Source organism: Echeneis naucrates, chromosome 3, assembly GCF_900963305.1.
Source record: "Echeneis naucrates chromosome 3, fEcheNa1.1, whole genome shotgun sequence".
NCBI classification, from domain to species: domain Eukaryota; kingdom Metazoa; phylum Chordata; class Actinopteri; order Carangiformes; family Echeneidae; genus Echeneis; species Echeneis naucrates.
Window position 1 is genome coordinate 8,832,319 of NC_042513.1, and position 12,019 is coordinate 8,844,337.

General features: G+C 41.7%; 1 protein-coding gene across 1 annotated transcript; it reads right to left on the reverse strand.

Moving 5' to 3' along the window:
* Positions 1-1,027: 1,027 nt before the first annotated feature.
* Positions 1,028-11,592, reverse strand: itgb6 (integrin, beta 6). Its single transcript, XM_029497789.1, has 15 exons — positions 11,392-11,592; positions 11,017-11,096; positions 10,644-10,842; positions 10,293-10,539; positions 9,995-10,160; positions 9,764-9,925; positions 9,575-9,670; positions 9,198-9,287; positions 6,869-7,003; positions 5,211-5,628; positions 4,901-5,123; positions 4,337-4,425; positions 2,531-2,647; positions 2,268-2,434; positions 1,028-1,774 (listed from the first exon to the last, which is right to left on the reverse strand). The coding sequence occupies exons 1-15, from the start codon at positions 11,444-11,446 to the stop codon at positions 1,676-1,678; spliced, it is 2,343 nt and encodes a 780-aa protein (XP_029353649.1). The 5' UTR covers positions 11,447-11,592; the 3' UTR covers positions 1,028-1,675.
* Positions 11,593-12,019: the final 427 nt, after the last annotated feature.

The following is a 12,019-nucleotide window of genomic DNA, read 5'->3' on the forward strand; positions in this document are numbered from 1 at the left end:
ACAGAGGGAGAGACAGAGAGACAGACAGGGAGACAGAGAGAGAAACACAGACAGAGAGAGAGACAGACAGACAGACAGACAGAGAGAGAGAGAGACAGAGACAGAGAAACACACACAGACAGAGGGAGAGACAGAGAGACAGACAGGGAGACAGAGAGAGAAACACAGACAGAGAGAGAGACAGACAGACAGACAGACAGACAGACAGAGAGAGAGAGAGAGAGACAGAGAAACACACACAGACAGAGACAGACAGAGGGAGAGACAGAGAGACAGACAGGGAGACAGAGAGAGAGACAGACAGACAGACAGACAGAGAGAGAGAGAGAAACACAGACAGACAGAGAGAGAGAGACAGACAGATAGATCGATAGATAGACAGATCAATAGATCAATGTATGCATAAGGTTTGGATAGACCTAATAAACAAACAGATAGACAACTGTAAAATGGATTATTTGTGGTATTAAAAGTCCCCAGTGCAGACAAACTTGTTGTGTTAACAGGACTTTATTATTATCCCTTCAACCTCATTGCACATTGCTGACTTGAGTTTACCTGTTTCAGGATCCTGGGCCAAACCTTCGCCTCTGTTCCCTGCACTGAAATATTGGCTGACCCTCAGGAAACAGATTTTTTTAAGGGAAAATGAACCATGTGATCACAAAGTAAAACAGAATTAGACACATTGCTGTCCTACAAAACAAGGCCAAAATAATAAATATTAATTCAGGATCCTGGTGCAATTTCAATTTTGCGCTCCAGCCTTGAGTGGAGTAGGCGGAAATGGAAACAGAAAGGTGATAGTGCTTTAACACAGTTAATGAGTAATTGCTTCAGTTATTTTTCTAGAAAAAGAGAAGAACAGGATGAATTTCTTCAAATTAAGCTTCCTCTCCTGCTGTAAACAAAATACACTTCAAATTGAGTTTCTCAGTGGCTAATCTCACAAATTTAATCAGTGTTAATCAAGGGATTTAAGAGCAGCATTAACATAATATATCATTAATCCTGAATGCTGAAAGTATCTTTTCACAATAAGTCAAAATGCTTTATTAATGTGCCATGCCACTAAAAAAAAATCAATACCAACATTGCAGGCTCAGCCTTGCTTTACAACAAAACAACACACACAATATATAAAAAAGATTCAAAATCATCCACCTCTATATTTACATTCATTAGAATAAATGATTTTTTTCAGTAGTAGACCACTCATAGTGTAGATTCGTCCATGTTACAGTAGACAAACATTTGTGTACCCTGTATACTACCTTGAATAGTTTATTCCGGTAAATATGGTGTACAGTGTATTTTTGTTTGTTCGTTTTTTGTCTGATAACTTGCTGTTGTGCCATTACAATTTCCCAGTTTGGGATTAATAAAGCCTATCTATCTATCTATCTATCTATCCATCAAAGTTTGCAAGTTCATGCATAGGAAAGTGCGGCGTATAACAATTAAATGGCAGTGCACTTTTACAGCAGCAAATTCATCATATAGTGTATGTCAGGTCACAGTGTGTCTGTTGCACTCTAACATCTCTGAAACTGATTAAAAAAAACACATTTCCCCCCTCTCTCTCCGTCACACATACACCCACACGCACACACACACACACAGATGCACACTTAAGTGCACTCAGATTGTGGTTTGTATTGTCTCCAGTTTTTCATCAGTATTGATCCACCCTAATCATCTTTTCTCTCTCTGTGTTCTTATAAGTGATATTTTTGAATGTAGATGTTGAGCTTCTGAACAGAGGGTTGGTGCCCTGAGGAAAAACAAACACAAAAAGATTATTAAAATATTGCCACTAACACAAGGCAGTGTTTTTATGCTTTGCTGTAAACTATTCCATTTCACTCTAACATCGCAAACTTGCCTCGTCCTCAAGCTCATTTGTTACTAATCAAAATCAATCACCAATACACACTTTGACCTTTACTTCTTTTAAACATTAGCGAAACAGATGTGAGCAGTGCATTTGATGGGGATTCCTTTTAACTGCAGATTTTCTTGCTCTTCTAAATAAACGTGGCTGCCAAATGGCCCATATGTGGAATTGACTCAAAATGTGCCACAATGCCCACATTTAACTTCAGAACTTTTTGAAGTATTCTTCAGTAGTAATCTTAAAACGCACACATTTAGCATTCACGGGGACATGGCTAACTTGACCTCATTAAACAGACAATTTTTCTTGATTGGTTGACATTAGGAAAAATGGTATCAAGTGCATCCCTTTAACAATTTCAAGGACTTACTGACTGCCATTTTGCCTTTGCCCTTTCAGCCTCAAACTTGGCCACCTCTTTACGGTCGTGGACTGAGACCAGCACCTTCCACACGGCCAGCAGGATCAGGCCAATACACACGATGGAGAGGGAGACTCCCAGAATAATCATGGGGATGTTAGGAAGCTCTGGGCAACCTAGGACAGGAAAAAGGATGTCATCAGAATTAAGTATGAGATGAATTTTAGGGTGCCTTTTGTCCTAAAAGTGTTCTGTGTTGCTGTGAGGCTCACCATACTTCTGGAGATTGTAGGCAATGGTCCCTGTCTCGCCACCCACCACGTTAAAGGAAATCCAGCACTCATTCTCCATCAACAGTGTGCATGGCATAGAAGGGTTTTTGTTCAAATCTGAGAGGAAATTTGAACATACATATCCATAAGCAAGGGATAAAACCATCGTATATCATCTTCCCTTTAGACATTGTGCTGAGGATGTAAAAGGATATACTCCATTCTGTTGTGCTGTCGGCATGATTTCCATATCAAAGACTACAATTTGGGGTGTGTCTTTGAGTGTCTGTGTGTGTGCATGCGTGTGTGGACTTCACCATTGTATTTTACATCTGAAGCCTGAAAATCCTATGTGATGATCAGATATACCTCTCAGTTTACAAAAGTATAGCAGGTTTAAAATAATCTTGTCTATAAAGGTGGACAAGGTCCTTCGGCTATTCACATCCATTACAATAGCTCCGCCTGTACGACAAGGTAAATAATATGTTCCCCATTGTCCACTGCTGACTGAATGGACATGGATGGCGTTGTGTTAGTAAGGGGGACTCAGGCTTCAAAGAAACAAGCAAGTCAATAGCGGTCAGCATTCCTTCCTCTAGCCCATAGGGATACTCAGCATGGCAAAGCCTAGCAACAGCAAACACTTACACCAAAGGTAAATGATCTTCAAAAAAATTGCATATGATAATATGGAGAATAAATTATGAAGTCTCTCTAATCTCCAGGAGAAAGTTTCCCACAAATTTAAAGTTTTGATTTAAACTGCTGGATGGAACCCTGAATACTTGTCTTCATTTTGAGGGACTCATAAATGTGTATTTCAGCCCATTAAAATCAAACCAAAATGACCTTTTTCCAGATTTTTGTCACATTACACCCCGCCCATTTTTTTTCTTTCTCAGTATGCACTGATTTAGGCCATTGATATTAGAGCCAACGTGCACAGGCTTGAAACCTGCTACAGATTCTGTTGGTGCCTTTCAAAAAAGACTGACAGACCAATGCTGTCAGTCTTGTATCATTGTCACTTGGTGCAAGCATTGACTAGTTTGTAAATTCTTCTTTGGTAATTAGTTCCATGTACTTTAACTGTGACACTCAAGTTTGATGGTGACAACGCCCTTCAATTCTCAGTCACTGGATGTTATCAAAAATTGAAGGGGAGTGACAAGAAGCAACCAAAATTGGGCGTTGTAATAAAGATTAAATGCATTTGGTCTGATTTCTCTCCCCTCCAGAAGTTGCATTTGGTGAATGTTTTGGCTACTAGGAGCTTTTTGGAGGAGCTTTAATTACTAGGCCAGGGGGGATGCCTTAAAGCAAAAGAGATTTTCCAACAGACTGCCAATAACTGCTCTGTAAAAAGGCAAAATATTAATCCCTATGGCATATGGAGTAACAATGGGCACCTGCCATGTACCGGTGTGACCTTTGAGATCAGTCTAAAAAATATTTAACAGCATAGCCTGAGTTATGCTGGCTTTTTGGAGGCTGAGACTGATACTGAGAGTTTATATTTATAATTCATAGTTACGTATGCAATTGTTTCAGCAAAAATAACTCCAAACTTCATTGAAAAAATGTAACTTGTGAGTTGATGAAACCTTTTCAGAAACAACTAGCACAAGGCGATCCATGATCCATTATTTCTACCTTTTATCCACCCGTCATGAGGGGGCGGGAGCCAATCCCAACTGACACAGGGAAAGGGCTCTGTACATGCCTAACAGGTTGCTGGTCTATTACGATATTCAGTCATTTCTAAGTATATGTTTGGCACTTAAGGTAGAAGTGATGATTTACCCGCTGTTGTGTTGATGGAAATTTTTGGAATGCTGCACTTTTGATCACAAAACTCATCAGCGTCTAGGAGATGGCACTCTACACAGGTCCTGGTGTTAAAACACATGGAAAAGGAAAAAGTCAGGTTCCCCTCCTTCGTGGGAGGTTCCAGTTTAATGGCTTCAATCACAGACACAGTGAACACAGAGGAATCACAGTGTTAGTCACTTATCAGAGTTTTCCCAAGGCCTCACTCACTCTGTATCACCTCTCTCCTCCATAACAGTGGTATCAAATAGCAATCGCCCTGACAGCTGCTTTACAATGGAGAAAGGAAATCTCTTAGCCCTGCGTTGGGGACATTAGTTGTCTTTTAATGCCTCATGGAAGGTGTAGACACATGTGAACAAGAGGACCAGAACCTGATATGGCTGAACTGAAAAGATCAGACAGATCATGTGGTACAAGGAGGCAACATTTTGTATCTTCTGGGTGAAAAAAGAAAAATCCAATATAATCGACACAAAGATGTACATTATGTCCTTGTTCCCCTTTTAATAGCTGATGGTATGAATGTGCTCTCACCTCGCAAAGCTACAGGCATCGCTACATGTTGGGCACTTTTCACACTTGTCCCCAGAAGCTCCAGGTACTGAGCAGGCACAGTGGCCGCACTCACAGATCCCCCGGCCGTTGCAGAGAGTGCCATCCTCTGACATGCACGCTTCGGTGCTGGTGCTGCAGTTGCAGTACTCCCCTGTCCAACCACTTTGACACTTACAGTCACCGCAATCACACACTCCATGCCCTAAAAACAGAAACAACCTCACCTCAAATTGCAGGCTCGCCACAAAAATTTGTGATCAATTCATAAAATTCATATGTGATTGTTCACCTCCACAGAGCTCCCCACGGTAGCGAACACAAGAGTAATTGTCACACTCGCAGTGAGGCCCGTAGATACGGCCAAAGCTGGATGCATGACACACACACTGTCCACAGTAGCACTGCCCTTGGCCACTGCATACGTCAGATGCATTGTTCGCCACACAGTCACTCAACAAAGCGCTCTCCTCATTGCATTCGCACTGTGTTCCCAGGAACCCTGGCTGACACACGCACACGCCACACTGGAAAGCCCCTTGACCTTCAGTGCACTGGCTGCTGTTTCTTTCAGGCGGCTGCTGGCAGTCACACGAGCAAAGAGACTCCAGTTCCAGCTCCAAAATGTCCTGCAATCCCACCGGTTTGAGGGAGAAGTGCCGAACTCCTGGCAGGCATCCTGGAAGCTCCACAGATACATTGAACAGCACCTGAGGAGCAAAGGAGCTCAGGTCATTTACTCTGACATATGTCTGTTCCGTCAGAAAAACTGTATTCCCACACATCTACTTGACAATTAGCTTACGTAACTCCTTAATGAAAATGTGAGGGTATATTCATTCACTCATCTTCAACCGCTTATCCATTTCCAGGTTGCAGGGGCTGCTAGAGCCAATCCCAGCTCCCTCTGGGTGAGGACGGGGTTCATGCTGGACAGGTCACCAGTTTTTGCTGTGGGTTAATAGTGCTAACCACTATGCTGTGCTGCAAAATGGGATAGTTATGTATCTAATATCTACAAGATTTTCCAAGAGTTAACATGTCCCTCAATGGATGTGATCAAGATCAGGGATATTAATGGTATTAATGGATATTGAATAATTTGAAATAACTCCAAAATATAAATTTTCAATTTAGAAAATTCAATTGTATACATAAATTTGTTTCAACCTCGACAAAATGCTTCCAATTACATTTCTGCCTCCACCTATTTCCCTACTATGTAATAATGACATGGGATCCTATTTATATTTAATAAGGGACTTCTCCAATGTGAAGTATTTTTGCCTAGAGTTGCACACATGCTATCTGTAAAAATCTTATTAAAAAAATGTCTCTATTTGTCTTGAAGTGGGCAGCACGACAGCATAGTGGTTAGCACTGTTGCCTCACAACAAGAAGGTCATGGGTTCAGTTCCTGGGGCCTTTCCATGTGGTTTGCATGTTCTCCCCGTGTCTGTGTGGGTTTCCTCCCACCATCCAAAGACATCATGTTTGGGTTAACTGGTGATTCTAAATTGTCTTTAGGTCTGAGTGTGAGTGGTTGCTGGCCCTGTGATGGACTGGGGACCTGTCCAGGGTGACCCCACCCTCACCCAGAGTCAGCTGGAACTGGCTCCAGCACTCACTGTGACCCGGAAACGGAGACGCAGTAAAAGATGAATGTCTCCAAGGGGGAACCAGCTCCAGGACCAGCACAGCACAAACAATACACTGATATAATGGGAGTTTGTCAAGTGATCATGCTCTACTTGCCATCAATTAAATATTTTGTCTACATCACAAACAAAATTTTCATCAAAACTCCATAGATATTCAGCTGGCTGTCACAATAAGCAGCAAATCCTCACACTTACAAAGTTAAAGAATGACTGGTATAATTTGCAAACACACCTGTGAGCATTATATACTGTACACAAATACAGAAAAAGAGGAAAAGCAACAACTAACCGTCTCTCCTGGTTTGACTTTGGAGCACTTTTTCAGGTCAGGGAGGACAGTCCCATTTGGACAAATGGCTGTGAAGGACATCTGCAGGTCCTCTGTGTCTCCGAGGACCTCAAGTTCAATCTCTGAACGCAGTTCCTGTAAAACATTCCATGTTAATTGAAGCTCCCTGTATGGAAACGCACAAACGCAGCACAACCTTGTGTTGAACAGCTTTTCAATTCTAAGATAACAAAACTCTTAACAAAAGCCAACTTTAAGATCAATCTACTGACTTTTGTTATCCTGCGGTGGGATTTCCTGAGCTTTAGGTAGAATTAGACTTTCACTGTGTGCTGATTTGTGACATGTCAAGACAGTTTGAAACTTCTCATCTAATGCTCTAGTTCTGGCTGAGTCATCATCCCAGGTGTGCTGGGCTGTACGAAACACCTCAGGAAAGAATGACAGATAACCTCAGCTGGAGGCAACACTGTGTTTGACTAATGAACTCTGTGACGGACTGTCTGGGTCCTCACAGAAGGGTTATTTGTGTGTGTCCTGTAGGCCTGTGATTGTGTCTTTGGTGTTGCTAAGAAGGAAAAAACAATGTTGCAGTGGGATGCAGTTAACTAATGATGCATTAAGGTAAAGCAGGCAAAAAATATTCAATAGGTTTAACAGTTATTCAATAAATTTGTAGTAGGGTTGTAAATTGGGGGGTGGCTAAGATACATATCCACAGAGCAACGGACATTAATACAAACTCACAGGTGATTGTAAACACCAATCATCTGTTCACAGTTTTCTTTTTCATTTCCCTCAAGAACCACAGGAATCTACAGTCAGTATTATGACAGGCTCCGTGGTAAACGTGGCAGAGACTAAAAGTGGGAGTTAACGACATAACTGATGAAGTAATTAGAGGGCCGTAGAAGTGCCACTCTTCACTGCTGCCAGGCAGGATTTTCATTAAAGGTAGACAGGTAGAGAGAGGCAGAGAGAGCCAGTGAGGAGGAAAGGCCAGGAAGAAGAAGTCAGAGGGGGTAGTAGATCAAACAGCAGGGACGAGAAGAGACTTGCTGTTAAACATGCTGCAGCATGTGGTGAACTAAAAAAAATGGAACAGAGAAAGAATGAAAGAGGAAAAATGAGAGAATGACAGAGAATTGAGAAGGCAGACATACTTTCTGTTGGCTTTGATTACAAACTTCAATATTCAGAGGATTAATTGATGCATGCCTTGTTACAGCTTTCCTCAGTGGACAAAACACAATTTGTTTTTCTTAAAACTATAAACAGAAAAGTCAATCATCAAACTACTTTCACAAAATGGAAAAGATGGTTATCTGAGCCTGTGGTCCCAGAAATGATTCCTCTTTGATACAGAGTAAAAGTATTTTGTGTTTTTGAAGAGAATAGTCACAACTTAGTGACAGTAACAGTATTGCATGTCCTGATTCAGCACTTACGAACAGCAAGGAAAAGAGAAAACATTCTAAATAAGCAGCATCTCACCATGAACTGTTCTATAATGTGTCTATATGTAAATATAATGATGTGACATAACCAGTATAGGTCAGTTCAGGGTAAAAATGCAGGTAGGGGTTGAAATTTGAAAAAGAAACAAAGCAGTAAATTAATGTGAGCAATACAGAGGGAGGAAGAACAACATGAACAACAATTTAAGGTAAAATCTGAACAGCCATAATAGACTGTGATCTTGGTGAATATCTTCTTTTTCATGGGATACTGGTTTTCCTCTCTGAACCCCCTGATTATGGTTCTGTGGGTTGGAGTCTGTCCTGCTTCCTTCACTTTCACTCCGTGAACAAAAACATATTCTATAAATGTTCACATTTCATCTGAAATGACAGCTATTGGCCTCGGTCTTGCTCTTTTCCCTCTGCCTCTTCGATTATTTTCCCACACTGTTTTTTCAAAACTCCAATCTTCATCAGCTTGTTCACGCTGAAATTTCACATCACTAGAAAAATGGTTGCGTTAACCTGTGGTTGCCATGATGAATCACAATGGGTTAGGAATTTAGATAAGGAACTCTGACCTAATTGCATTAAAGACATTTATGATTTTGCCTAAGGAGTTATCCATTCAATAAATATTTTCAGACCATGGAGCTTCTGGTTCATAGACATTGTCAGAGTTTTAGAAATTCAGGAAAACTGTACATGTATAGTCTTTGGTTTAATCTCTAGCTGAAGCCTCAAACATTTTGCTAACAAACAGCTTTAACACTCATTTACGGCTTCTGTGAAGCCAGGTGCTCTCTGTCTTATTTTGTGTGAAAACATGAGTTGCCCGTGAGCCCAGATGAACAAGAGTGTTTATTTACTTTGTACGCTGTTACAATGAGTTCCAGGACGTTCCGTGAATCTGTCGCCAAGACTCCAACTGTGGCGCCGGGTATGAGATTTGCATATTTCTGTGACATAACAACAAAACAAAAACACACACACACACAAACACACTGATAAAGCACTCAAGTCATGGTTGCAAGTGTGGGCAGACCTGCCTCACAGGCCTGAAATAGTGAAGAAAAGAGTGGGAGAAAAAGAGGGCTAGTTCAAACAGGTTGAATGAGAATGTAGTTCAATGCCAAAAATATGCAAACCCCAATATAAACACTGTATGTTTGACTTCTCTATTTTAAAACACTCCCACTCAAAAAAAGGAACGACTTTATATGATTTTATAAGATGGAGCTGTTACCTTATATTTGTGTTTCTGCTCTTCTGTCACAGCAAATACCAGTAAGATATTGTTTTCCACCACTTTATCGATCAGTTGACCAAGAGTCGGATACTCCTGAACAAAAAAGACGGGGAAGTCGAGTGTGAATGTGCACAATGAGGCAGTTATGACTCATCACAGCTGAAGAGACTTCTTCAGTGGCTTTACCTGCACTGTGGACATGGAGTACTCGTTGTTGACGTCCAGGTGACACTGCCCGTCGTTGGGAATCACAATGCCGGCCATCTTACTGTCCATCCCAAAGTGTGAGTCAGCATCACTGACAAACACCAGCAAACGCATCGAATCGTTCCTCCAGCCTATTTTGTCCTATCAAGGGACACATCATGTTGCTCATCCTCCTTGTGTGAAATGTCTAAACAGAAAACAAAGTCATACCCCACAAACAGCCGCCTGCATGACTGCGTCGAAGCCACACTCTGGCACGTCAATATTTGCAGATACACGCTGCGTTGCAATGATCTCGTTGAACTTGCCAGTGTTGCTCGTCAGAGACAAGACGTGTTTGTAGCCAAAGGCTGGTTGGCAATTTGAGCCTACACTACTGTAATAAGACAAGTCAAAAATAAACAGTTGAAAATTTTGATTATTTCAGACGCACTGCTTGTATTGAACTAATCTCAGAACAGAGGATGTTGTTGAAGCCTCCAGGTTTGTTTTAATATTTACTATATACCTGCAGGGGTTCGCCAGCTCTTCTTCTGTGATTCTGATGAAAGGCAAGATGGGTTTCTCAACAAAAGAGCCAAAGCCCATGTAAAATTTGCTAGTTAGGTTAGCCATCTCTTTAGAGAGGGAGGTGCCCAAGTCTTTGATCATCTCCAGATCATCGATCATGGATGCTGACAAGTCCATCAGGTAGTACATGTCCACAGGGTAGTCCTCTGTGTGTTGGATCTTGACCTGGAAAGTCAGCTGATCCCCTGGACCAAGCAAAAGAAAATCAGCAAAAGAAAAAAAAAAAAAATAAAAAATCAAACATTTCTTGAGGCAAATTGTCAATTCAAAAACGCCTTTCACTGCATACCAGCTCGCAGCTTGAGGGACATTTTTTGTGGGGAGATCTGAGTGCTGTTTGTGTTGCCTGTCTTCTTTCCAAGTGGGCGATCCTGGAGGACTTGACCTTTGGAAACAGGGAACTCCTGCTGGTCCCTGGCACATCCCTTTTCTAGCAAGATATCCAGCGTGTCACATCTTTCACTGACTGAAAACCAGTCAGTGAAATTCTGCAAGATGAAGGAAAACCACAGACATAGTGCTGTTTACGGGCTGAAGGCTCAGTTTGTTTTACAGCATGCCATAAAACTGACGTTTTATTATGATCAGAAGGTGCAACCTCACAAACATGCAACGAGCTCTGCCTAAAATGTGCAATACAGTGAATACACACAACCACTTACCTCCTGCGTACACCAGGCGCAGAGGGGACTGAGCTGTAGACACTGGTCACAAGTCACAGCGGTGCCAGCTGAACATGACCCTGCAGAAAGCAACAACAGAGTCAGCAACTACAACAGCTTCATGTGTCATGATAAAATATCTAGGTTGAGTGTAAAACTTAGGATATAAGCACTTTATTGATTTACACATTATTTATGAAAGGTACCAAATTTCATATAGTGTACGAAAGATAACAGAATTAGCCTCACAAAAATAAGAACCTTTAAGCTGGTTGTTAGACAAAATAAATGACTTTTTCGTGACAAAGCTTTAGTTTGCACATTATAAACGTGTTGCCCTTGATTTTTTTTTTTTTTTTTTTAATGTCAGCTCACCTTCGACAGTGTTGACCCAGTACTGGAGAATCAGGCTCAGCAGTATAAGCCCCATTAGTCCGTGAGGTTACTGCTTGATAGGAAACACAAGAAGATTATTTTAAGTTGTCTCATATTTACGGGAGTTACACACACTCGGCGCCGACAGTCGAGCTGGGAGGAGAGAGCAGCCGCTCGGACTACCTGCGCTCCGGTCGGAGAGGAAGAGGAGGAGGCGGGGGAGGGGGCGGAGTCTGCCTCCACCTGAGCTGCCTTTTATGTCCACTTCCGTTCAGGTGAGAGAACAAGGCGGGCGTGAGGAGACGTCAGACCTTTTAATGTTAACAGATCCGCTCTCTGGAAGTGAACAGGTCTGTTCAACACTTACACTTCAAAACTAACATATAAGGGGGGAAATTGTAGCTCTCTTGGTTTGAGACCAAAAGAATGATAATCATCCAATATTCATTCATTCATTCATTCATTCATCTTCATTCAGCGTATCCGTTTCTGGGCCGTGGTGGTGGTGAGGGGGGGGTCGTAAAATACAGACAGGCCACGCCGTGAGCAAATAGCCAATACACCCTTTTACCCAAACAATACACCAGAAATGTTAATATTTAACAATACACAAACATGACTCATTGTT